Consider the following 27978-nt stretch of genomic DNA (forward strand, 5'->3'; position numbering starts at 1 on the left):
AAAATGTGCAGTTGCAGCTGGAGAGAGGAGTAAGGCTCTGTGAAAGCAGCAGCTGCAGCCCCCAGGCCGGGGCAGGAGGATGCCGGGGGGCTCCAGGCCCGGAGCAGATCCCCCCGCAGCCCCCGGTGCAGCCCCTGGCGGGGCAGGCTGTGCCCCTCAGCCCGCGGGGGGTGGCGGGGGCAGATCCCCCCCGGCAGCCTGTGAGCGGCTGCAGCCCCGGGGAAGGGGCAGTCGGAGAGGCTGGTGGGGGGCTGCCTGCCGGGGGTCCCGGCTGGGGCAGGGCAGGGTGTGAGGGGTCCCCTGTGGGGGAAGGGGCGGCAGGGACAGCGTGTGGGGGCTGAGGTGACCCCTGTTCCCCTGCGCTGCTGGGGGGGTGGCGGGGGAGAGACAATCGGGCGGGAAGGTAAACCCAGGAAGAAGGGAGCTGTGGGGGGAAGGTGGTTTTGAGGTTTGGGTCTATTTCTCGTTACCCTACTCTGATCTGATTGGTAATAAATTAAACTAATTTCCCCAAGTCAGGTCCTTTTTGCCCATGGCGGTAACGGAGGGCGCTCCCTGTCCCTGTCTCAACCAGGCGCCTTTTGCTGCATTTTCTCTCCCCCTGCCCGGCTGGGGAGGGCAGTGACAGGGCGGCTCCGGTGGGCACCGGGTGTCCGGCCAGGGTCAGCCCCCAACACTGATGGCACACAGGTCTATCCTTAGATACATCATTCCCAGTTACTCTGATTGTGCCTTGTTGCATTGCAAGATCAGACTGGGGTCAGTGAAAACATAGCTTATATCTTTATTTATACTTTGCTGTCTTAAGCAGACAGCTAGATAAAACATTAAATGAGAAAGCTTTTAAAGCAAAATGGACAATGTAGTGTAAAATACAAATCTGAACTGCAGAGAGACTGGATGACTTAATACTCGTTGATCTCTTTCGTTTATACTTGAGAGTGAAAGCTTTGCCTTGCAAGAGATGTTTAGCATCTTGCATGCAATCTGCTTGATTATTTAGGACTCATTCTCACATCTCTGATGTCTGTGTAGTTTTTATTCTCATGAGTTTTTACACAACTGGCATCATCGAGAAGTGCTGTTTAAGGTACGGTGGGCTATTGCGATTCTGAATCTTTTCCTGACCAATTCAGGAACAAAGACAAATGGGAGACGCAAGGATCCAGCTTGGATCAGCTCCTGAAAGTAAGAATTAAGTAAGACTGAGCAACAGCTTTCTAAATAGGCAGGCAGAGGGAAGGGGGGAACCCTGGGTCAGCGGTGCTGGTTACTGCCATTATTTCAGACGGAGCAGCAGTGCAGAAGTACTGCTCACCTTTACTGCACAGACCTCAGAGATCCCTACCAGGGTCAGGCTCCGCTGTACCAGTCATTCCGTACACAAATAGTAACGGATGGACCCACTTCTGAAAAATTCACAGGTAAAAGCAGGTTATAGCAAGGAAGCAAATCTAATAAATTTAGCGGGGAAAGAATGAAAAAGCAGCTGTGCCTATGGGAGAGTGAAAAACAAAAGGCTGAGATATGGGAGGCGCTCACAGAAAATAGCGACATTTCTGCAGCAGTCACCCTTGATTCTGCTTGCGTGTTTTTTGTTCGGGTTGCATCGCTTCATAACGAAGCACACATTTGCCTTAGCGCTCCCATAGTGTCATGACCACTTTGAAGGTAACTCAAATGAAAGAAGTAAACCAGGCAAAACCTCCACTGATGTCCTGTTTCCAGTCATTGGTACATTTTTCTCCTCATTCATTTAAGCTTTGAGTCTGTGAACGTGCAAGAGAATCATCTGCACGTGGAAGCTGTCTGGTTTCAGACAAGCATTTAAAGGGTCACATGCATGCTTACACCTGTAGTTCTTGTGTTGTAACCAGCAGTTCTGGTTTCTCAGAAAGCTAAAGAGTTGCATTTAGAAGCAAATTAAGTGAAAGAGTTGTGTGTGCGTACCTGTGTGAGGTTTTTTTGTATGATAAATAGTCTTGCAGGACATGTCTGGCTTCCAAAACTTCTCTGCTTCAAGCTTTCTCCAGATTCTTGTAGGGGCAATGGCTCAGATTCCCACACGCAGTATCTAGTATTTCAGCCTGGAACAAAACAAAAACAACAAAAAAAAAATGGTATTTGCTCATAAAAACCGGTCAAGTCGTAGTGTGTGTTTGAAACAGCTGTTTCTTTTGTTACCTATCTCCATCTCCAGCAGAAGTTAGGGTGCTTCAGGGATCCTTTAGGGTTACCGCAGTAACCAGGTTACTTCACTTAGAAGTGAGAGTTCTCACAGAATCTTTAGTAATTGGACTTGTATCTTTATTGTTCTGGATGTGGGCAGTTTTAAGTGAAGATGGTGCCTGAAATTGATGCTAAACTGATAGGCCAGATGGAGAAACAGACTTACGAGTGTTTATATAAAACATGAATGATCAGAAGAAAAGTAGCTAACAGGTCAAGCCCAACATCCAAGAGGAAATATCCAACTACTGGCATGAGTGTTGGGAGAGGATTTTCTCCTGCTTCAGGGCCTGTGGGGCACGGGAGAGGTGGGTAAGCCCTCACATGCAGGGATGCTGAAAATAGGACCCGTGTGGTTATATTCTGGCCCAACGAGATGCCGCCTTTGCCACTCCAGTGACAAGGCTGGTACCCTGAGGAATATACTCGGGCTGTACTCAGCACAGTGCACAATAGCATCAGAGTTGCACTAATGAATATCCGGCCTCCTAAAGCACCCGGGAGATACGTGATGGAATATCCACCCAACTTGGCCTTGTATTGTGACTGTATTTTGTAAATGCCAATACCTTTGACTGTTCTTTACATTTTAATTCATGTTGACGTGTCTGAGGCACTCGGAGAGTAGGCAAGAACATGTGCTCTGCTGTGGCAATAATTAAACCCTATGTTAATACACATATTACTGTGCAAAACAACTTGGAGAACTCTGTGGTGAATTTCTGCTCTATTCACCACTTTCAGTAGTATAGTGCTGTAAGATAATGAAAAAATGTACTCCTAGAGGAAAAATGCATGAAAAATGTATAGAACAAAGATACCACTGGTGAAGTCAGAATATGAAAAGCAATAACTAAAATAGGTTTATTAAGTTGTAGTATCTCAGGAGAGACAGATGGCCATCACATGAAAGAAGTTTAAAATCTGCCAGTTCCTTACGCAGGCAGCTAAATAATGCAATGTTTTCAGCTCTTAATGTTTCTTCAGGAGACAGCCACCAAATGAGGTATATCAGGTGCGTGTGACAAACCTTGCTTCAGATTTTGACCCCATGCACATGGGGTATTAAATGCAACTGAGATGCTGCTAAAGTTTATTAACTTCTTTATAACTGTCTTTTGAAAAGGTAGTGGCACCAGCAAATTATCTTCCTGTGCATGAAAAGCTATCAGTCTGTAAGACCTAAATAGTCTCAGAGTAGGAGATTTTAGAAAAATGACCCTCTGCCAACCTGCTCTGGGAGATATAATGTCCTCCCAGCTGCTGAGTAACCTGCAGCTTAAAGATACATTTCAAAGGAAACGTTTTTGAAAAGCTATGATAGAAGGATTATATTTTCAGTTGTTCACCCTCAAAAGTGCCTTGTTAAAATACTGTAATGGCTGCATATTTCACGGGGTGAAAACAGTTACATTTGTTTGCAGTAATTCATTCCTTCTGTGGCTCTGGGTTTTGTTTTTTTAATAAACTAATCCTTCAGTTTTTGCCTGATTGTGACTGGAAGATGCAAGTCCACTTACCTTGTAAAAACTGAAAATTTACTGTAAATCTATATTCAGCTTCTAAAAGCCCTCTTTTCAGACTAGATAAATAATGGATCAATTTTAATTTTTTTTCTAAAAGCGCCTGAGGTTCAAATATTTTTATGGAACTGCTTGGGAACCTTCTGGAAACTGATTTTCAATGAGGAGTTGAAAGCAAAGAACTTGAATGGAAAACAAAAGTCAGAAGGGGTTATAACAGAACTTAAGTCACAAAATTTTGACTCTAACTTTACAGCAGCGTTTCTGAGGGAAATAATAATGAACCAGTGCAAAGGCATTTACATTTTCTGAAGTTATATGGTTGGTTTCCAGGTTTTCAGAGAGCTTTTTTTATTTTTACTTTTCCAGGTATGTATTGGTGCACAGGGTAGGATCTCTTTCTTCTGCCTTTCTGAAGAGTGTGAATGCTCAGAACTCAAAAGAAGGTGGAATGGAAGTATATATTCACTGAAAAGATTGAAACAGAGACAAAATGTTTTAATTCAGAGAAAAGAGTCTTTTAAAGTTACTCTGTTCTAATTTGAGTTTCACTTCTTGAGTCTTAGGGAGGTCTTGATGGTAGTGGTGGTGTCCAAGTGACCTAATGAACATATTTTCTAGTAAAAATCCAGCTGCAGTTTGTTGAAACCTAAATTGATTTTTCCCCTGCATTGGTCCAAGAGGAAACTCTGAAAACTGATGTCTTGGTCTTGGCCTCCCTCATGTTCTCATGAGCTTTTCAGCAAGAGTCCCTGATAAAAGCAGTGGCTTGGAGGGGATTTTCTGATGCCAGAAGCTTTTCACTTGAAACTAGATTGTGACTGCAAGCTTATTTGAAAGCAAATGCTAAATGGTCCTACATTTATATAGCCTAAGACCAGTTTCTGTTGATGTCCCTGCAGGATTTCCTGCTAACCAGACCCAGATGTTCAAGTGAGAAATTATCCTGGGTGCTAGGACTGAGATGCCCTTTAGGCACCTTTAGTGGCTTTTAGGTGAGATTGCGTTCCCTCTTCAGTGTTAGCCTTGCTCCTTATTGACCTGGTTGCCCCTCCCTGAGTTTTAATGGTCACATCCAGCATTTTGTAAGCGAGTAAATGGAGCTCACTTTTTTGTGATGTTGCTTGTGTGAACCACGAGCCAGGAAAGCAAAAGGAGCTAGCTAGTTAAGTACGGAGGGAGCATGCTTGCCCTCTTGCTCTAGGCTGGTGAGCAAAATTGTTGGTTTCACATCTCAGGTCAAGGAGTCAGGTCAAGTAAAACTCTTGCTATGTTCTTTTTCATAAAGGCTCATTTTGTGCAGGGAGACAGGCAGGAAGGAGACAGGGGATCAGAGGCAGACTCACATTAAATTAGTTTAAAATCTTTTGCTCAAAAACCCTGTTGGTTTGGTTTCAGTTTTTGTAAAGGCTGATATATTTTTTTTTTTCTATTTTACATAAGCCATTTTTGTAAATATATTTTCAGACAAGATTTGAATGTAGCAGGCCTGGCCTGGCAGATCAAAGATTTATTTTTTAATGGGGAAAAACCCAAAATGTTGAGCCATTGCAGCATTGTTAAAGAAATGTTCCAATTAAAGGAGATTGGCATCAACTGATTTGAAATTTCTTAAATGAAGATAGCGAGGTAAACTGTTGACCTTTTTCTTTATGAATGCTTTTCTTGGTTGTTGTTCTGTACTCATGTGTTTCCCTGTAAATCTGCATTAATAATACACACAGCCTAGCTTTTTAGAATGATATCTGGTACACTAGCCCTGCTGCAAGAAACAGTAACATTTTGGACACCAAATAGGCAGTGGTTCTGTATACCTCCTAGTCATATTTTAATCCTCGTTTCATGTGTTTGTGATGAATTTTAAATGTGCTTATTTTTCTTTCCTATAGAATGCTTTTGGTGACATCAAAAATATTGCTAAATCCTTTAAACAAACCGTGAAAGCAACCTAAAAGAGAGCCAAAGGACATTTAAGAGGTTTTACTTTTCCAAGAAGGAAAGGTTTTGATACAGTCTCTGGGGTGGGGTCTTTTTCTGATTTCTAAAGTAATGAAAAGAGCCACATTTCTCATAAAAACAGCAATGCATAGACAGATTAAATTGGGTTTTTTGCTTAAGTTTTCAGAAAGTCCTGGAAAATGTTCCTGCTGGAAACTATGGGTTGTTTCTGGCTGCATACATCAACTTTACTCTTCCTGCTACTACTCAGTCACAGTTACACAAAATGTATAGATTATACCAGTGTTGACGATGTCATATCCTACCTGCAATCCATAAATGTCGGCAGCAGTTTGAGTCACTTTGCACCCTGTGCACGATGCCAACCCACAGCCTGGCACAAGGCACATTCTGCCTACAACTGCCCAGTGGCACACGGGGACCTCCCTGGTGGTACACAATCCATCCAAATAGTGGGAAGGTCTTGTTTTAGGAGGTCTTAAGTATAACAGCTTACATTTTGCTAGGGAGATTTCTGTTTGAGCCATGGTCAGATTCTCTTCTCAGAGAACCGGACGCAACCTCAGATAGAAAAAGTTACTTAAAGTGAAACTATTGAGTAGGCTGCAGGGAAGATCAGAGCTGGAATAATTCCTGTTCAAAAACTGCAAAATTACACTGGAATGTGAAATGTATTGCAAGGTTTGATAGGCTTGTGAGGTTTAAGAGAAAGGAGTGTTAGCAGCTGAACTCATCTGTCATCATAGGATGTACAAAAAAAAAAGTAAATCTCTGTGGGTTGGTGTTGCATAAAGAGTTCTTTTGAAAACCAGGTATTACAGCTTTTAACTGACATCCGGCTGAGGGTTCTGCACTGGCAAAGAGATGAACTAAGTAGCTGGGGAGCTTGTACAGTGAATGATGCTAATTGCTAGCAAATCTGAAAGGGATTATATCGTGCAGCCACTACAGTAGTGGAGAGTAGACTCAGCTACCCAGGACATCCTTTCCAGTGCAAGTCTCCTAGGGCTTCCTCTTTAATAAAGAGAAATACTCCATGTGTTAAACAAATTGTTCTACTGAAGCTATTTTGAAGCGTGGTTTCTGCACTAGCCACCTTTTCTTGCTATTGTTTTAAAAAACATTGTCACTTAGATTCCAGAGAAGATGAAAAATCTGAAAACAGTGAAGCGGTTTGGGTTACTTATTTTAAAGGAGACGTTTATGGTAGCTCCGGCAGTTGGTAGTGACTCATCTTAAGTGTTTGTCAGTGCTCAGTGAAGATCAGGGCTGTCTTTTCTGTGTGTGTATGAAGGAAGATCACACCCAAGTACCTACCAAGCGTGCATCTGCACATGGGGCACTGGAAGTGTACACTGTTTTCAATTCCTTATGTAAAGTCTCTGCGACACTGGATATTAAAAGAAGCTTCCTTGCAGAATTTTTAAATTATCTTGGGGGCCTCAAAAGCGGAGTGTATGGATGCTGTAAAAAGCCTGTAGGAAGGACATTCAAATTAGCAGAATATGTTACCTTTAAAGCATCTAGAATTTATTAAAAAAAATAAAATACTGCAATTCTAATGAAATTAAGGGGTGACACTTCAGCTTGTCACATTATTTTTCTTCATTGCTAATGCACATAAAAATAGCTAAAATTGTTTCTTCTATATGGAAAACTGGATGTTCTTGTTCTCCTTTACTGATCTTTCTATTAATTCTTAAATGTTTTGTGTAGACATTAAAGTGCCTGGCTAACCAATTGAACCGTCCCCTCCACGTATTCAGAAAAATGTCCATTTACCTATGTGCCCATGTTAGCACAGCAGAAGTAGTATAGCTGTAGGGTATGGCTGCAGTTGTCTGTTCAGGCTCTTACTTTGTTCCAAAACATGCATCAGACTTTGTCTGCAGAATGTTGTACTGGTGCTGATGCCACGCCATCACGAATGACTACATCTTCCAGTACCTGGTGGAGTTTGTGAGACTGTACTTTGCTTTTAAACAGGGGATTTCTTACAGGGTCATGGAGACACTGTACAGTGTTTCTACATTTCTACAGCTGAATTGCACTTAAATTGATCTTTATCTTTTCAACTACAGTAAGTAGATAAGCCATGACCTAGGACAAAATATAAATATATATATATATATATATATATATAGTTAGGCTGTCTGATTCAAATCAGGTTAGACAGTCCTGTAAAGTTCAAGAACATATTTTCTCTGGGTTGCTGTGCTGTTTCTGTCGTTTATTCTCAGTTTTTATGGACTTGTGACGATTGGTCTTTAGATTAAAGCAGTGTACTTTGGTCAAAAGTCTCCTGTTTTTTGGGGGGTGTGTAGCTGACAGTCCTGTAGGAGCATGAGCATCTGACAGGAGAGCAGAAATGATCAAATCCTGCAAGTCCACCGGTGGCTGGTGGGAGGCAAGGCACTGATTTTGCTACAAGCTGTCGAAGGAGGGGGAAAAAAACAAAAGTGTGAGCCACAATGTTACAGTGCCTGCGCATGTCTGTTTTTTGTGGGCAGCTCTTGGGTAGCACAGAGGATGCTGAAGCTGTGTGGGTGAATGACCACTGAATGCAGTACTAATCTGGCCAGAGTTGGTAGGCATGGTGGTCCCACAGCTGTGCCCTGCTTCAGGCGTCGGAGCTGTTGCTGCAACAGAGCCAGGCCTGCTCTCAGGTGTGTTGTTTCCTTATACTGAACAAAAAGGAAGACTGTTTTTTCCCTCAAGGTAAAAGTTACACTGTTAAAAGTTGTCTTTTGCTGGTGACAACAGTAAAAAATTACATATCCAACACATGAGTTCCTCTACCACCACTGTGGGGTTTTCCTCTTTTGGCTTCATTACTGTGTGCACTTTTTTCATACCTAATGAGAAGACATCCCAGGGGGTAAAATTTCTATTGTGGACAGTTCTAGTGGAATTAAATGTCAGCCAAGCATCACCATCACCAACACGCGTGGTGAGGAAGAGGTTCCTAGCGATACACACAAAACTCAAAGGCCCAGGAGGTGTTGGGTTGATGACTTGCCCCTTTGTCCTGGAAATATCCTGAGGATCAAAGGTGGAGTGTTAGCAGCATTGGAAGGGAAGGCAGGACTGTGAGAGAGAGAGGGAGAGAAGATACACATGCACTTTATTCAAGTAATTCCAGCACAGCTGAGCTTTTCAGCCACCTCCTTGTGTATTTTCTCATTAAGTCCTCTAACATATGCACAGGCATTTTTGTGACATCTTTGCGCAAGGATGTAACTGTTCTTGAAAGTTCAGTGTATGATTCCTCAGTACTGTGCTTTGCTAGTGACCTAGGGGTTTTGAGAGCTTATGCAGTAAAAGGTATTTAAAGAGACATATTTGAAAATCATGCACATGCTGCCATGACAGACAGACTCAGCCAGACCAACATGAGCTTCTCCAAATCCCTCATTCAAAATTAACAGGAGTTGTCTTTAAAGCAAGCTGTTTTCTGTTACAGCTGCGTGCATACTTGTAATTGAGGAAGCAGTTCATAGTGATTAGGCAGTAACGTTATCTTTTTCTGCTTGTCACAGCGGTCTATATTTCACATCAAGTTCTCAGAATTAATTGCCCCCGTGCAGATTTTCGCTGGCTAGTAGCCACCTCGTGCATGAGCTGAAGTAAGAGTGAGAACCTTCTAACATCCTTGAAGAAGAGCTGCAGTAATCTGAAATCTCTTACAACAGCCTTAGCCAGGGCTCGCTCTGCAGGTCCACTTGCACGTCCTGGTCTCGGTGGGTTGCTCTTCCAAGCAGCAAACGTCCCTTCTTGCATTCCCGAGTACCAGACGTGGCATTCCCACTTTCCAGGAGGGCCACAGTCCTGGGTGCCTTCGCAGGACCTAGCTGTTAGGCAGAGATCTTAGTGATGGCTTGCAGTTTCGCCCAGGCCCTGCAGTGTGCCAGCAGACCCTGCCGAGCCTTGGCCACCACCCAGCTGCAGGTGCTCTGGGATGGGCTTTTCGGTTGCCACCGTGGGAGGGAGTGTGCCTGTGGGTTGAGCATCCCTTTTCTCGCTCATCCTGGCCAGGAGCAGGGGGCACAGCAGCAGCAGGGCAAAGCAGAGCTGCTGTGCAGGTGGGATCTGCAGTCCTGAGAAGGAGCGATCTCAGGTGGCTTTGTCAGCTGCTTCTGCCATTGAGTCCCCCAGGGAGTGGTCACAGCTGTGCAGCATGGTCAGACCAGAGAAAAAGGTTTAAGAAACTACTAGCTTAGCTTGAGTCTTCTGCTTTAATAGTGTGTCATGCTTTGGGGGTATTGCGATTCCTCTCCGGTGTGACTGAGGGCGTTGTGTGCTGTTGGCCAGTACATCTCTAAATCACCCCGTGAAAAGGATGTTGCTTCCTTAACGTTCCTGAAGAACAGAACAGAAGTTTCTCTTATCATTGCAGTCTCGCTCATTCAGTCCCGCACATGATGTGTCTGAGTCAGGCTGTAATTTCCTTCTCCTTTCAGGCTTGCAGGAAGCAGAGCACACTGCTGACACGGGTTTTTAAAATATAGATATATAAGAAAGTTCGGTCACAATGGCAGTCACCAGTATAGCCCATGGAAACTGAGATGCACATGATTAAATTGTGTGAGTATACTTCTTGGATGTAAAAAGTCTCTTGATTGACAGCCTGCTGTTATGATATATAGCATATAACATATGCTAGTATGTACAGCACTTATCTCTGCTTTTGTCACATACCTGCTATGCCTTCAGATTTTTAAATGGCTGGCAGTATGATTAAAGATGTTTGCTCACTGCTCAAACGATGTCTGTCTCTCCATGCTTCTCACCTTGGCTACTGGAAGAATCCTTGCAGTGTCCCTTACGCACCATTAACATGACAAAGCCTGATTATTTTTAACTTTATCACTTATTACTATTTGTTTTGCAGTAACACCAAGGAGCCTTGGTTTAGCAGCTGCTAAGAAAACCAAGTAAGAAAGTAGCCCCCATGCCACAACTGATGTTTTAGACATATAACATCATGGTACCACAGGGACAGCTTGCAGATGTCAGGTGTGAGGCGGGGTCCCTTCCCCTTCCTTTCTCTCTGAATGCTTCTTTCCTGAAGTTGGCTGCACTACTTGCCTTCTGACTGAGCCAGCCTGTTTAGCTGCTAGCTTAGCAAAAAATGTTTCCAGGGTAGTTTGCAGATGTTTTTTGTAAATTAAGTCAACTCCCTGGCCAGTCAAAGGACTAGCAGCGCTGAGTCAGAGTAGGTGGCAGAAGGGTGAGCTAAGGCAGCGGGGCTGGGCATCCAGTTCTTGGCTCTGGCATGCTGCTGGTACAGGGATCCGTACTCCAGCTAAGTCAGAAACTTTGTCTGCCCACAGAGAAATTAAATGCAAGAGTAATAGAAATGATCAGAGAGTAATACCTGCACATGAAGTGTTCATACAGTGCTTGGGACTGCACAATAACAGTGATTTTAGTTCAGTCTGGGCCCGAGAGGCTTTTTTGTGAGTGAGTTTGCTGATGAGTTGAATTAGAATTTTTGTTTAAATTGAAATGGAAAACTGAATCTAATGTTTTTTATAATTCTTAGTGTGATGTAGGAAACGGCGGGATGTTACCAAAAGTGGCTAAGTGCTTTCGGAATTAAAGACCTTTGACTATTTAATACATTACCAAAGGGAGCAAAGGTACTTGAGAATCAAAACTGTCATGTAGTTTCAGCCCCATGCTTCAGTATTTTTGAATCTTTTCCCTTTTTATGGGAGATCTCATTTCTGATTTTCAATCAAATACATGAAGAATTTTGCATGTTCTAAAAAACAGTCATTTCTAATAATCTGTACATTGAATGAAAAGCATTTGCGTTTATTTTTCTGAAACTTTCTGTGGACATCAGAAGAACATGCTGTCCTGACCAGAGGTGCATCTGGTGCAGTATTTGGGCACTGAAGATGACCAGCGGTGACCGCTGAGGAGGGTGTGCAGCAGCATCCCGCTGTTGCTCTCCCCTTTCAGACAATGGGAAGGTTTGGAGGGAAAAAGGAAAAGCAGCTTTGCAAAGGTTTAAGAGACTGGATGCCCTGTTGTGAAGGAGGTAGAGTGGTTCTTGTCTGGCAATCAAACAAGCGGAGAGTGCAGGACTGAAGAATGGGATCAGTTAAAGATGGAAGAAACTACTTCGTAGCATGACCAGATGTGCAGATAAATTGTGAAGGACCTCGAATATGGGGATTAGCTGAAACAAGCGCACAGAGGTCAGTGCAAGGGACCTTAGTGTGATGACTCTGTTGACTGTTCAGGTAATCTTTCTGATATTTTGACAGTGTTTCCAGAAGGAAAGAGGAAAGAGTAGTCATGGGAAGATAAAATGATACTGCAGTATCTAGGCCACAGAAGGAATTTCCCTGCTGGTCCCAGGGCAGGAATGTGACGAGCATGACCCATAAAAGTAAGGCGAAAGTGGAAAGTATACTGACAGTAAAGATACTAAGTTTTCTTGTGTCATACTTGGCAGAGGCATGCTCATAGTATCACAGAGAGGGTTGGCAGCTCCGCACTAAGGCAGCTGATCAAGAGATCCCAAAATGTCAGCCAGCCTCGCTTAGAGAGAAGACACATCTCCAAAGTGTTGACTCCTAAAATAATGTTAATAAGTGCTGTGAATTTCAAAGGCCTTGTGTTCTGATTCGTGGACAAAATCCCAAGGAGCTAGTATATGCTCATTAAAGATAGATATAGCTATTCAATGAAAAAAAAACCCACCAACTTTGCTTTTCCCGCCAATTGGGCCCAACTGTCTCCCTGCAAGAACATCTGGTACATGTTCTTCCCCTTTTGCTCAGCTTTCTGCAAATGTGTTTGTGCTCTGCTCCATGTGTTTTATATCACATGTCCTTATTTGGACAGATTTTTCCCCCCTATTTTTGGGAGAGAGCATTTGGGTGCCGATACTTTCTATGCTGTTTATGAAAATTAGTTTATTGGTCTTGCCAAAACACAAATAGCCTTCTGGAGTAACTGGTGTTAAATTTTATTCCTTTAAGTACAACATGTTCCAAATTTAGGCTTCAGAAAGTTGGTTGTATTGCTAATAATTTCCTCTTCATTATTTGATACTTGACTTGAGATACTGTATATGATTTCTAGAAGTGCTGAGTACTTGCAACTGTAGCCGAAATTACTAGAAGATATGCTTGAGTCAGACAATGGGCAGGTTAATGCTGTAACTGAAAAAATCAGGTTTATGGGTTCTTACCTGGCTACCCAGAATCAGTGAAGGCCAGAATGATGATGATGATGTTACCCCTTTGTACTGCAGGGTGTTTGAAGACAGGGAACTGTGGCTTTGGCTGTTTTCCGTTAAGAGATGCCATTCTCCCAAAACATATATCCTAGAGAAAGATTAAGGGAAGAAAGTTTGTTGCCTTTTCACGCAGTAAGAAGAAAAAACAAGTTTTCTTTGGGAGGGAGTCTAGTGTTTATGTCACCCAGTCTCTCAACTGCTTCGGGGTTTCATTCAGTTTAACACATTCTTGAAATGTTGTCTTGGATGAATCTTGCCACGTCATGGCATTTGGTTCTTCCTGGTGTGCTGATGTTCGGATGTTCTTTGCAATGTGTTTCAGACATCATCTGCTTTATCCACTGGATGAGGCCCTGTTGCCATTAATACATTCACAGAGCTCTGGCTTGTTATTTATGGAAAAGACTCTTAACCTTTTCTTCCAAAAGCAGTTACCATGCTCAAGTACTTTTTCCCCTTGCTGCTCAGATAAGCGTGTCTCTGATGCTAGGGAACAGCAATAAAGTATTTCCCCAGTACTTTGTTCTCAGTTGTAGCTGGCCAGATTTCTTCATCCATTTTATTAGCCTCTTTGTACAAAAGGACTGCATAGTAACAGGTTTTTTATAACCCTTTCTCCTCAAACATATTCCCCCTGCTGCTTTTGTGTTAAAGATTTTATAGGCATTTCTTTGTGTGTTTTATTTCAGTTGTTTTTTCTTAGTGCAGTTATAGCCTGTTCTAAAGTGTTACGATTATCAAGATGACATGGAAGTATTTGAGACTTGTAAAATGATTCAATAAGAAGTATTGGATGATTAATTTGAGAATGATTTTAAGAACTGGTAATTTTTTGAAGGAGAGGGTCTTAGCAATAAAGTGGAAGGGGTTGCTATTTGAGGTACTAACTTCATAGGACCATGCTCCTCCTTTTAGACTATAAGCAGCAAAGTGATGCTGTGGCAGGGCCGCAGTAGCAGAGAGCAGTAAACTCTGTATGGTGAAGTGCATTCTTGAGCAAAGAAAACTAGAGGGCTCCAGGCTGTCATAAATCAAATGTGACGAATAGTGTTCTCGTTGTTCTGATAATGGAAACAATCTGAATAACACTGCTTGCGTTGACAGTTTGCTGTGGCTTCATGCTGAACAGAATCTGTTTTGGTAAAGATTCCATATCAATGCCTCTAATGAGCCTGGATATGTTTTCTTCTCAGGTCCTCAGAGCTCCAGGAGATGGTCACATTTCTGGTTTCTTCCAGAGCAAAATGCTTCTAGACATACCTGCCTGGAGGCAATGTTTGTTTAGTAGAAGCAAGCCCCAGACTGGAATAAGGTTCATGCTAACAGATAAATTTTAGATATTTATCTAGATCTGCGAGCATACCTGTCATCAGGGATTTCATGTTCTATCTTCAGAAAATTAGGAGTTCTGAAATGTGTATTTCACCATGGTGAGAATGTGAAATGAGTAATGAAATCAAGTCCACGTTTTGCTGTATATTGTCAAAATGAGGTTTTAGACAATCCCATTATCTGCTGTACAACTTCTGCCAGCTTCTGCCAGCTGAATTTTTCACAGCATTTCATTAGATGGATCAATCAATAATTATTCATTTCTCCTCAAAGCTGGGCACCTACCATCAAGAACAGGAGATCTGCGCAAAACAAGATTTGTTTCTTGTGCTAAACGCTCACTTTATGGCTACGCAAATGGGTTACACCTAGGTCAGCAGCTCGGTAGCAGCTTTTTTCTTACCCTCTGATTCCTGTGACTGTCACAAGATGAAGAAGGCCGTTAGCAGCTGCACAGCTCTGTGTAACAGTTTAATTGTGTGTGGAGCAGGACTGAGTATGCTGAATTAGTTCATGGAGAGCTGATAATAAATGAGGGAAGGGAGAACTGTCTCCCAACTGAATAGTTTATTGCTGTGGCCCAAGTTTTTAATGCACAAGAATAGGAGGGTGTTGGTTTTAGTTACACTTTCAGCAGACGAATTACACACTTGCTGGCCGCTCTCATTTGACATGTAATAATCGATACTTCCGTGCTTACTCACAAATGGGTGTAATAGCAGAGAGCTACCTGAGGGTCCAGAGAGGGAAAAAGGTCTGTCATCGTAGACAAACCTTATACGCATTCAATGCTGAGAATCTTTTGCTGTATAACATTTTAGTGTGTTATTTTTCTGCTGATTTCCTGGATGCAAATTGCTCATGAGCCTTTTAGCCCAGTCATGGGGTTCTGCAGCTTTTCTGGTTCTGTGAGCTTGGGGGAAATCTCAGCCGCTGGGGCAAGCAGGAACAATTTTAGGAAAGCCCCATAGCACTGCCCATGTCCTAGGGACATCAGAACACAGTGTTGGATGTGGCCTTCTTGGGAGGAGCACAGCGGTGAGCAGGAGTGAGGCCTCCGTGAGTTCAAAACCCACCACAGTTACATCAGCTTGTTCCTCATCCTCGAGTGTGTCATTACAAGTATATAGAATCCTAGCATCGTAGAATGGTTTGGGTTGGAAGGGACCTTAGAGATCATCTAGTTCCAGCCCCCTGCCACGGGCAGGGACACCTCCCACCAGCCCAGGTTGCTCCCAGCCCCGTCCAGCCTGGCCTTGAGCACTGCCAGGGATGGGGCACCCACAGCTGCTCTGGGCAGCCTGGGACAGTGCCTCACCACCTCACAGTAAAGGATTTCTTCCTAATATCTAACCTAAATCTATCCTCTTAGTTTAAAGCCGTTATCTCTTGTCCTGTCACTGCAGACCCTACTAAAACATCTTGATTTCTGCCCGTGCCTTTATGCTTACAAACACATGACAGATGAAGGTTTTTGTAAATGCACTTTTCACTCCCTGTTGAATGCTTAGGTCCCTCCCAAGACTCTTGCAAACAGTATCAGTTTCTTGGAAAGCCATCGTATGACCTTCTTCTTTTGGAATATTTATTAGTGTACAACCGCTACAGACTTACTCAAAGCGTTAGGAGCAGCAGCAACAGTAGGTAACTGTTACTTGTGTACAGTCTTAATGTTTTTAAAGCACCGGAGTAATTAGCTATTTTCATCTTTGTTTGGTTGCAAGTGTACTCAAATATAAACATAAATTAATGAACTTTGCAATAAGCAAGGGCTGTACCACTGTTATGTAAGGCAGTTCCATATCTACATGGTGATATTCTTCCTGCATTCGCATAATTAAAGTAATATTGGCTAGAGGAGGAGTTTGGTTTATTGCACCTCTCAAATGAATGTGTGTCAGGGAATATGAGTGAATGGAAAAAGTCTGTCTGGAAGTAGGCAGCATGCTGTGGTGTATTGCGTTTCGCTGACATGAGAGGAATGTGGCAGTGAGGTCTACAGTTGCCTGCTGTAGGCACTGACACTTGGGCTGAAAAGCAGCTTGGGATGTGCCTTTTGCTTCGTTAAGCAAGAGGCTTTATGCCTGTGGTGTCAGGTGCTGTAAAACACGGTGGAAGTGTTATAGTGTGTGTTGTTAGACAGGATTGCCAATCTCAAACATCTAAGTCGCAAATCAGATATATCAACATAAAATCTGTCTAGAAGTTAGAGATACGTTTTTGAAAAAGTCTTTATTTCCTTTTTACTTCTTAAGATTCATTTATTTTTAAGTGAAAGCTGAGATCTTCACTGAAACTTGAGATCCTCGCCTGACTTCAGGGCTTTAAGAAAACCACCAAATTTCAGAAAACTTGCAGAAAGCCCATGAAAATTCTTAACAGTGAGTTGGGCATCTTTTATACAAGCTGTGTGATTGTATAAGCTTTGTCATTGTAAATAGGATCTAAAAAGCAAGGATGCAAAATGCAGGCTAAGCTCCTGGCACTTGCAGTTTAGTAGAGGTTTGCTTACCTTTAACAAATGTCACTAACACTGCTGGCTCGTGTTATTGAGCAGCCAGCCAAAAAAAAAAAAAAAAAAAAAAAAAATCCCACGCAGTCTAGAAAGCCTGTGTTGTGTGTGGTAGCCACGGTGAGGCAGTTTGTAGACCTCACAGCCAGAGTTACCTACAGCTGATCCGTAACTGATGCAAGCATCCCAGAGTTTCATTCTGTGCATGCTGGGATCAGTAGTAGGACTCCTGTTGGCAAGAGCAAGCACGTAATGCTGAGGGGTGCATTAACTTCCTTGTGTTGTCTGTGTCTTCCAAAGAAATGTCAGTGCGGACCCCTTCCCTGAGGGGGAAGGTGTAAGGGTTGGTGGTGTCTGAGTTTTTCTCCTCACTCTGCTGAAGCAGCAGATGGTAGCTTTAGGGTTTTAAACCACCACACTGTTAGCAAGCAAGGAAGTTGAAGCATTCATGTTTCTAGGCACTTCCACAGTGCTGGAAAAGCAATGCCAGGGCACAGGCATGGACATTTTTGTTCATTGTTCCTACTGACCTGCACTTCAGTTCTAAAGACAAGCTACAAAGCCCACACTGTGGAAAGACGCTAAGAGCCAGGAATTTGAATAATTGTGTAGGATTTTTAATGTAAAACTCAAATTAGCTTGTTTGGAAAGTGGGTGCTCCTGTACATAGGTTAGGCGGTTGGTAGGTGAGCTGTAAATCTGCTTCTGTCACGTCTGCCTGTCTTGAACCCAGTTAAGATCTTTCTCTGCTGTGCAACCCTAGAAAAAACAACAATTCTTGAAATAGCATTTCAGCACCAAAAACGCTTCTCATTTGATGCTGACATTTGGTATTGGCAGCTCAGGCTGCCTCTTTGGCGTGCGTGCGGCTGTCACCATTGAGTCAGACCTTCTTTCCGGCACAGCTAGTTCAGATGAAAATCACCTTTCTCCCAGGAGTACGCCAAGCGGCTGTTTAACATGGCTAAGCCTCAGGAACTCTGTCGTGCAAATATAAACTTGCTCTTAGGTCAACATTTGAGGCATCATTTTCATTGTTTTTAAGAATCCTATTAGTTATAGAGGAATGATAGATCACCCAGTGGCCTGGAACCGCATCATTCTGGTTCGGGGAGCTGTTGCCCCTACAGATGATGCTTTAGGTCATACAGGTGTCTGTGATGCACTTTTGTACTCTTGGATCTAGCAGTTCAGCTAATGGTTCCATGTAATTGAAGCCACTGAAGTCTGCAGGTGATACTCAGTTTGTAAGTACTTCCTCCCCCTCCAGTGGAGGACTTTTGTAGTCAGAAGCAAGGCCTTGAAATGTTTTACTACTGTCATATTGACAGTGAAAAAAAGATACAGCTGTAAAGAGGTTGTGTGCGTTAATTATTTATCTTGTAATCAGGAAAGTATAAAAATACTCCAGGGTGAAAATTGGGAAGGGTTGTAAAGTAAAGCACGGACTCTTTTAGTTTGAATAATACAGATTCCACTCAAGCTTTCTCCGCAGAAGGTGAGGTCTAATCCTAGTACAAGTAAATACATGGTTTTTTCTCTAGAACAGATTTAAAAATCATGCAGCTTTTGAGAGGAGACTAATTGTGCTCACTTAGCTTCAAGTGAATAATTAAACTGTGAGGAGTTATTATTTTCCTGGCTCCTCTGTAATGTTTCTTACTTACTTAGATACCAACTTTTAGACTTTTTAGCATCAATCGAGCATTGCTTCCATTGTCTGGAAAGTAAACTATGTAAAGAAAAAACTGCCACCGATTTAAATATATTCTCTTGTTATAGTATATGTATAGTATAACTATCATCATTGTAATTAAATCACTTGAAAATATGAGCCATCAACTTTTTTCTCTCAGGGACTCAGCCACCTATGGGAGCTTTGTGCCTTTGAAGATCTCCCCAGACACCCAGTGTGCTTTGCTCCTCCTGATTGTTCTTGAAATAAAATTAGCTTTTAGTCCTTTAAAATCTGTTGGCCTTATCTGCTACTAAATACACACATAGTAAGTGCTGTGGGATCAAAACAAAAACAAGTTTTTACTCCTACACTTGTAGTTTGATGGGATTTGCAGTTTGGCAAAAGTCAATAATCTGACTCTTACTGTATTTGGGATCATGGTGGATTAAAGTAGATGCCTTTGGCCTGGATCAAGAACCTGCAAGGTATCTTCAAATTTAAGGAAATGGTGAATAGAAAATGGAGTGGAAAAGGATGAGAGAAAGCACCTGAGAAGGCAGGTAGCCTGGTCCTGAGTCCTGGGGCAGAACTAACGCCACCTGTACCACTCCTTCCAGACATTAGCCTAGCACCCTCTTAAAAGTCTCCGCTAACAGAGATTCTGTCACCCAGTGAGGGTTTGGGCAGATTTTTTTTTTTTTGTTAGAAATGTTTTCCTGATGGCTGACTCACTCCCCCAGGTGCCCACGGCTTTGTCCTTAACTTGCTGCCTTTGTGGGGAGAGTAGGATGGTGCCAGGTTGAGGAAATAAAAGGGTACAGGGAGCAAAGTGCTCAGGTGGTGGGAGGAAGGTCAGGGAGATGAAGGGCCTGGCTGGAGAGTCCTAGGGGGATTAGGAGAAGAAAGTGTTACCCATCCAGGCTCCTTGACATTGTGTTTCTCGCTACTGATGGCTTGAACTTTCTGATTTTTTAAAATGCTTTAGATGGATACTGAAGAAGAGCACAGTTTGGAGTTGAAGCGCAACCTCAGGGGTGGAGAAACCTCTGGGTCCCCTCTGCAGAACTAAAAAGCATAATACATTGACAGAACGACATGACCATAATGCCCTTTTCCTGTCTTTTCTACCCTCACAGATGAACAGGAGCCAGCAGTCAGCAGTGATTCAGATATTTCATTGATTATGGCAATGGAGGTTGGACTGTCCGATGTGGAGCTTTCCACTGATCAAGACTGCGAAGAGGTGAAATCTTGAAAAACGAACAGAGATCCAACACTAAACTACAGGGGAGGGTCACAGGGAGGGACCGAGTCAGCTTTCTAGGATTTGGACCAGTCATGCACATGCCTCCAGAGCACTGTCACTCCTGCACACTCCATTCTGAGATGGTCACGAAAAGCAATAGCAACAGTTGTGTCTGCCTGGATGCGATTTCATCATCTACATACGTTCATTTTGTTCACATGGGAGATGAACGCTTCCAGTTTACCCACGTGCTTGAAAGCGGTCATGTAACTCTTCAGTGGCTCATAAATACGCAACTGAAATGACAGCTTGAGTGTTTTCTACACTTGTTCGATCGGGGGTTTGTTTCTATTTTTTTGAAAAGGCATATGTTTGTTATGTTTGTTTGTTTGTTTATAGTTTGTTATGGACGGACACTCTGTTTCAGTTGACTGACCCCAGCTTTTTCAAGAGTTCAGTCCAGAAATCTGAATTCCCATTCACTGGTCACTTCATGATCTGAATCCCAAGATTTATCACTGCCTTGTTGTTTCTGCATGAAGTACATGTGGCTTCAGAAGGATGGTGCACCAGCACCCTGCATTAAAGGGAAGCCTGCTTTCCTTAAGTGGGAGCCTTGGAAATGGTATATTGGGAAGGCCTTTATTTGCAAGAGAGCTCTGAATTATCAGAGATTGCTGAGATCTGGGTTAAAACTGCATTGTGTTGGCTGTTATTTGGAGCTCTGTTCTAGGCAAGTATTGTACAGTGTGAAGGAGAGAAAGAAAAGCTTAAGCCTTCACTCTGTCCTTGTAGTCCTTTGCTCTATTTTATGCTATTAGCAGTTGTCAGCACATTAATGGCCTTCCTTCAAATCACAATTCAGTGGCTAGAAAAGACAATCTAGTACAACATCGTGTCTTTTCTAAATTTTACTGACCAGTAGGCTAAAGGAGTGTTGCAGAGGTTTCCAGAGGCAGCTTGTTAACAGCTGTGCATTATGCGGCTGACAAGAATATTCTTAGAAAGGGTCTGGAGATGCTGATACCGGTGTCAGAAACTGCTAATGAAGGAGGCAGCAGCTAGCTGAAATGTTTACTTCCTGGTTTATTTTGGGTTTTTTCTCAGTGCGTTTCACTTCTTAAGTTTGGATGGCAGGTTTTGTCTGCTTCTTTTCAAACACAGGAGTTCAGGTGGTTTGTTGCCCTCCAGAGTCTCTGTCAACATTGTCGCAAGTGTAATGGAATACTTGCAATTTGTATATAGATATATATATACCAAAATATGTTGGGCAGAGGGGAGGGAATTTGAAAATAAACAGAACTATATCGTAAGTCAAAACATCTACATAATAATGATCTGTGATGATTATTTAATTCATTCCGAGCTCTGCTTTCCAGGAGAAAGCTTATCATCACTTGTTCAGTGTACGATTTTGTTTTTCAGTCAAAATACTCAACTGTGAAGAAGCATTTTTAGCTTACTGTTACACAAGAGTACATGCTTTCTGTGACAGTCAGATGGTTTGCATCACATTACTGCCTCCTGAGTAAGTCCATAGAATCAACAATTCATCTTGCATCGAAATTTCGTGGAGAGGTCAAACATTTTGACTTGGTGGTGTCATGGCAGCATCTCAGAATGCAACTGTTAGGGTTCTTGCTGCCTTTAATCTCCTTGTGGATTACTAGTTAGATGTGGAAACCAATTTCCAGCCAAAATTCAGTTTGTCAGATCTTATTCGGGAGCAAATGTGTTTAGAACTATCCCTAAAATTTTGGCTGACTTACTTCTTCAGTACAGGAAGAAGGAAGAATTATATTCCGTGCTTTTCGGTCCAGTTAGAACTCAGTTCATTTTGTACCTTAATTTTTGTGATGTTCTCAGTCCCTAAATTGCAGGGTAACTTTGAGGCAAAGAGCACAGCCTAATCATCCTTCAAAACCGTGATCCGGAAATGTGCCGTTACATTTTTATAAAGCCATTTGAAAGGACATCACTTTTTAATTAAAGAGATACAGGCAGCTGGAAATCCACTTGATTCAAAAAGTTAGACATCATTCCAGAGGGCAGAGCTAGGTCACTCTTCCTGATATTTGTGGTTCTGTAATTGTGTTTTCTTTTTTTTTCCTTTTTTTTTTTTTTTTTTTTTGTTTTCTCTATTCCTTGCTGCTATGGGAAAGGCCCACAGCATTAGGGGAAACCGATGGTGAAATTCAGCCCTACACCAGAGGGTTTGCACAAGGTACTGCATCAGCTCCACTTTAGCTCTGGAGATAGTGTTGAAATGGGATTTAAGTGGTGCTTACACCAAATAGTGGCCCTTCACACAGGAATGAAATTCATCTGAAATTACTGCAGGGGAAAGAGTGAAGGTGGTAATACACACTCAGATCTCTCTATGGAAAGTACACACACTGGTCCAGTTTCTTCTCTAGCGCTGGAGCCTGGGTGCTACATGTCACAGGAACATCACAAACACAATGTCCAAGTTGTCAGTGATGTCTCAGTGTCCACCCATTGCAGCCCAGCACACAGACAAAAAACTCCTGGCCAAACCGTTTGTGTTTCAGAGGAGCTGTCACAAAGTCTTTGTTTTATTTCACAAACTTAATTAAGTTAATCTTAATGATGGATTGACCAATTACCTGTTGCTATAGCGGAGTCACCCACAGCAGAGCAAGCGAGGTCTGTCGAAAAGCAAGGCAGGAGGTGAAGCTCCCAGCTGATACTGAGCTGGGTCCTTTGACCAGCAAAATCATCAGAGGGAGCTGTCCTAAAGGGGCATCACATGGATGGTAACTGAGACTCTGCCCATATTTCTAGGAGTTAATGAAGGCTTTTTGGAGAGGAATCACACTGCGTGCTCTTTTCCTAAGTATCCCATACTCGTTGTGGTCCCTCAGGGTCCACAGGTGGCCCACTGGCAGCGACAGGGTCTAGGCTGGGTGAGACATTTTTACATATCACTGTACTGTGGTCTTTCAAAAGAGACATCCTAGCAAATCTGCTTCAGGAGCCTTTCTGCTTTCGTTTTCCCAGTTCTACCTGCAGTTTCACTCAGGAAAGAGGTTTTTCCATCCCTCTGCTCAGGTGTTCTACTGTTAAGTGATAACAAGCGCAAAGCCAGGTTACATATCACTGAAGCCAAAACTTTGGAAAGCACTTAAGTAGATGTTTTATTCCGTCCTTTTTCAGAAAAGCACTTATTGCTGATTTTGGACTTGTACGTTATTTTTAACAGGTCTTCTATGAGCATAATTAAGCCCCTGTGTCAAATAGAAATGTTTTCCTAAAGCAGGACCTGGCTGACAACATTCTTTGTATATATAACGTGTGAAATGCCTTGGGAATTTGAGGTGCTTCCTAAATAGTAAGACCTGCAGATGTATGTTTGTAACGTATATGAAAGCCTTAATTTTGCAGTTCTATGTGCCCATGCACAATTTTGCTTACATGAGTCTCTCCACTGAGATTCATGACAGGGTAAAATGAAACCTCCTGATTTGAAGCTTTGGGCAAGATCAGTCCTATCCTGAGCATTGTGTGAGTCCTCAGTACTGCTGCCCACTAAGCTTGGGCTGTGGCGTTAAATACGTGGGATGTCGATGCCAGGGATGCAGCACTGCCTGTTCGGAAGGGAGAGCAGCCTTTAGCACACAGCCAGGAGAAAGCAAAATCCTCTGGTGCCCTCTGACGAACAATTGCTCATGCACATAATTCTGCAGGCTGGCGCTGTGACTGTCCGCCAGCACAGGGCAGAGGGCTCCTCCTGCGCAGGGCCAGTGCCAGGGGGGGCACAGCTCTCTGAGCAAGGCACTCTTGTCATTAAGCTGATCTTGTCTCTCTCTGAGCTCTTCCTGTCTGGTCATCTGAGGCTCTTTTTTTCCTTCTTTTCCATGACCACGTAGTAGGTGGGAGAAGCATTCGCCTTGGTGGGGCTCATCTTCACTGAGGCTGGATCACAGGGTGAAACTTGGGACAGACAGAGACTGCTCTGAGTATCCTTTGATTTTCATGGGTTTCACTAAACTGCCTTCCCAAAGGTCTGTTCAGTAGGTAGGACACATAAAAAGTTACATGGGCAGAATTTTGCATTCAAAAATGACCTAATGTGTGTATGGAGATGTGCAGGGCACCAGCTCTCCATCGCTTCCCCACAGCTGACCCATCCTGGTGGGGATACAGGTCTGGCACTAGCTGAGGTTTTGGGGTTTTTTTTATTTTCTGACTGCTTGATAGCCTCAAAACCAGGATCAAGAAAATCACAGTACTGCAGTTCATTCTTTTAAGTATTCTATAGAACTAAATTGCCATGTATGCATATAAAAGTGCATTGGTATGACTATGGAAACTATATGGTAACAAAAATAGAAGCGGCTGCTGTTGTTAGACTTTTGCATGGGGGAGATTGTGGCACTAAAGAAAAAGGCTTTATAGAGGCAATTTGGAAAAAAAACAGTTATTGAATCCCATACGGTAAGAGTTCCCTCGGATCTCGGTACTTTAATGACCCCTGGATCAGATCCAGAGGAAGCCACTGCAAGAAGGGAGCAGTACTTGGTCTCTTGTTTAATGACTCGTTCGGGAGATATTCTGATTTTAGTTAACAAACTGAACCCAAGCACCTCTTGATAGATCCAGCTCTGAATTTAATCTTTCTCAAAGAATATGCATTTTGTGCTCCAAAGTTTTTGTTGTCAAACCTGTTATCCCACCCTCCTTTCCCCCTTGCTAAGTGCTTATCTAATTTGAAAAATGTCTGGCTCAGAAGACCTTTGCGTATGGACAGGTTGCCCTGGCAGGTGTCTGCAGATCACTTAACGCTTCTGTGTATACTTCTAGTCATCGGTACAACACAGTTACAGATTTTCCATAAAGTGTGTTTTATTTGCCATTCTTGTTAAACCTGGAGTGCAGTCGTCGTATAGATTTTCCAGCGTTTTGCCTTACAGACTTTTTCCTTTGAATATATGCCACAGCCCTTTGAGCGGATTCTGTGATGAACGGGCAGAGATGGGGGCACAGGTCCTGATATATACATTGCTGAACTGCAAGTCCTTGTTGTGACGATTGGTCTGTACTGAAATGACGACACAGGTTGTACGTAACAGCGGGAAATGCCTTTCAGCCCAGGCAGCTGGGAAGCTCCCAGGCTGCGGTTGTTAGAGGCTCGTTCCTTCGTGGTCTCTGTAGAAAAGCTCCTGACTAAGCACATAGTTTGAAATAAGCCAGGAACAGGAATTTATAAGCTGGGCAAACCAAGAAAACCAATAGTAATTTATTGATTTCTGTTCGTTAGCAATAATGGACTATTTTTAACCATTAGTTGTGCTTGTAGATCCCTGTTGTAGGGCCAAAGTTACAGGTCTGCCAGGAACAGGGGCCAGGACAAGCTGACTCTCATAAACAGAAGAGAGAGTGCTTAGTTTCTGTTGGGAGGCCTGTGTTTTGCTGGACTGAAATGGTAGAGAAGTCCAGCACGTTCCTTTACCAGCCCCTCTCGCGAATGTTTGTTCTAGCGTGAGCCTTTGTTGCAGGGGAAGGAGATTATGGGATCAAGCTAACGCTGCATCGCTTCCTCTCTTGCATTTTGTGCTCCCTGTATCTCTTGTAGCAGGTGGGACTGCTCTGGTTTGGCGTGGGGGCAAGGGGCCAGCCTAAGTTCAGCCTGAGAGCCTAATGAAAGGTGGACTGTGGGGTTTTGGCAGATTCAGGGCAGCTGAGCTTCTTCATAAGCAGTGCTGACTGGGATTGCTGCTCCATTGAAGAACACCAAGCGTTGATTCATTTGGTTTATAGATGCAAAATGTGTGAGCGTATATGGGGCAACCAGCGTGACAGAAATGAATGGGCTCGGTTAACGCAAGCGGTGAAAAACAATGTCATGAAGTATTTAGGGGTGAGGGAAAATGAGGGTGGAGGCGTTGTTTTTGCAGACATTTTAAAGGGGGGCGATTGATCCAACAGAAGTGCTTCTTTTATTTTACCAAGCTGTTACCTGAACTAATTGATGGTTTCGCAGTTGAAAGAGGAACGCCAGATGGACTTTCTAGTCTGCATTTGTTCGCATAGCAGATGGCAGCGGCGGGCTGGGACGGCGGGTGAGGAGCAGGCTGCCCTCTGCCGCGCAGCTTCCCCTGCCCAGCTGGAAACCCACTCTGCTCTCTTTCTCTTCTTTGGCACTTCTTTTTCAAAGGAAAAAAAAAAAAAAACACCTTCTGAGCAGGAGCTACATTTCAAGGGGAGAAATGGAGAAGAAAGATGAATGAAAGGTGTTGTGGATTTCGAATGAAAAGCCAATGGATTAATTTTCCATCTGAAATTAATCTTGTCTCAACTATTTTAATTGTGAATCAGTGGAAGTTCTTTCTTTCTGGAGTGAATGCCAGGAGGGAAAAAAAAAAAGGGGGGGGAGAGGAGAAAAAAAAAAAACGTTTTCCCTTTCTTGTTTATTTCTTGATTCTTCAGTCCTGTGTAGCATTACAAACAATAGCAAGATCAAGATGCTTGTTTGCTCTGAATGTATACAGTTATTTCAGATGTCAAATATCTAAACGTTTTGTATGTATACGTAATACCATCCTTCCAGCTTGTTTCATGTTAGGAACCTGAAATGTCGGTACCATTTTATAATTAGAAATGTAAAGAGGGGACAGCGGGTGGGAGGGTCTGTGATTTTTATAGCAAAATGTTCCTTGTATTTAGTGAACATTTAAAATGGTTTTGTACTTGTCAAAATATACATTCCATCCATTTCCAGAAGAGAACTATTTTTATTTAGAGTAGTTTATAAGCAAACCAAAAAAATGTGGCGTCCCATTCGTACGCAGTTCATGGACAGAGCAGAAGTATCCTGGTTTTCAGTGATGGCTCCAGAGTTTTTTCCAGCCACGTCTCTTCTCACACGCTGCACAGCCATACCAGCAAATGCCAGTGTTAAAAAGGGAAGAAAAATCACTAACTAAATAAATACCATATGGATCAGCGCACAGCTTACCGAAATAACTTCCAGTTTGGAGGCAATGGCCTGTCCCAGTGAAATTCTCCAAGGTAATTGCTCCTGCTCTGGACAGGAGGAGTGGATTTACTGGGAGGCCTTCAGCCCACATGCTGTGGCTCTGGTTGCACCGGGGCTCCCTCGAGATGGGAACCTGTCTGAACTGAAGCTGGTTTGCTGATAAGGCAGTCGGTTTCTGCAGGCTGGCCAGGTCGTGTTTGACTGTGGAAACCACCCTTCATCTTCACATTTTAAAAAAAAATTTCCTTTCTCTAGATGGCTGCACTTTTGTTTGTGAAACACCTAGGAGAAGACCGTGGCAAAATCACACGGTGCACAGGCGGTTCTTTTTCTTATCGTTAGCTGTCCCCCCGCCCCGCCCCGCTACCTGTGACTTGCTGCCAAAACAGTGCAGTAGCAGTCTGTGAAGCGAGCCTTCTTTTCTAGCGTGACTTTCTGTACAGTATTGCAAATATACTTTAACTCTTTTTCTGATATTTTATAACATGTACATCTTCCCCTCCAATGCACTTTATCTCTCTTGAAAAATGTGGGAGTCAGAGAACTATCATCTTAAAGGGATTTGCCTGAAATCGAGGCACACAGATTTTGGATTTTTTTTTTTTTTTCCTTCTTGCTTTGTTATATACTGTAAATGCTAAAGAGCATGGACAGTGACTCAACTGGGGGAAGTACCGAAATGTTGAGGCTAATATTTGGAAGCATTATTCAGTAGTACAACACGGCTATTTTTGTTATATAGAGAATTATAATGTAAATATGTGAGACTGTGTTATTATGTACTAGTAAAATATTGCAACTCTCAAAGTTAAGATGGTGAATTCCAAGGAATTTTATTGCAGGTTTTTTAATAAAACGAATCTGATTACTGTGTCGTACATATTTTCTAACAGACTGTGTAAAGGTGGCGTTTCCTGGTGTGTGGAACTTGCAGCTTGTTTCTTTCTGAACTCGGCCTCTGCAGACTTTGACGTTCACAGGAGCAGAACCTATAGCAGGAAGGGACCCAGGTGGCAGCCTGGCCCTTGTGCCACCGCTCCAGCCCCAGTCACTGCTCTGGTCCCCCCTATCCTTCAGCTTCTTTTGATCGGACAGCCGCGGCTGCGTGGGAGGTAAGTGCCTCCGCTTCCGGAGGAGAGCTGCAGCCTCACCCTGGACGATGGGCGTGATGTGTTAAAATAGCTTTAAAAGGTGACGGCTCCACCGTGCCTCGGTGGGAATTGCATGGCCCTTGTGAGGGG

General features: G+C 43.0%; 1 protein-coding gene across 1 annotated transcript in view; it reads left to right on the forward strand.

Moving 5' to 3' along the window:
- The window catches only part of RNF150 (ring finger protein 150), a 127971-nt gene extending 100366 nt beyond the window's left edge, over positions 1 to 27605 (forward strand). The window contains exon 7 of the mRNA XM_037397036.1: positions 19628 to 27605. Within this exon, the coding sequence (XP_037252933.1) occupies positions 19628 to 19746 (119 nt within the window). The 3' untranslated portion in view covers positions 19747 to 27605. The remainder of the gene's footprint in view (positions 1 to 19627) is intronic.
- The last annotated feature ends 373 nt before the right edge of the window (positions 27606 to 27978 follow it).

Source organism: Falco rusticolus, chromosome 1, assembly GCF_015220075.1.
Source record: "Falco rusticolus isolate bFalRus1 chromosome 1, bFalRus1.pri, whole genome shotgun sequence".
NCBI lineage: Eukaryota > Metazoa > Chordata > Aves > Falconiformes > Falconidae > Falco > Falco rusticolus.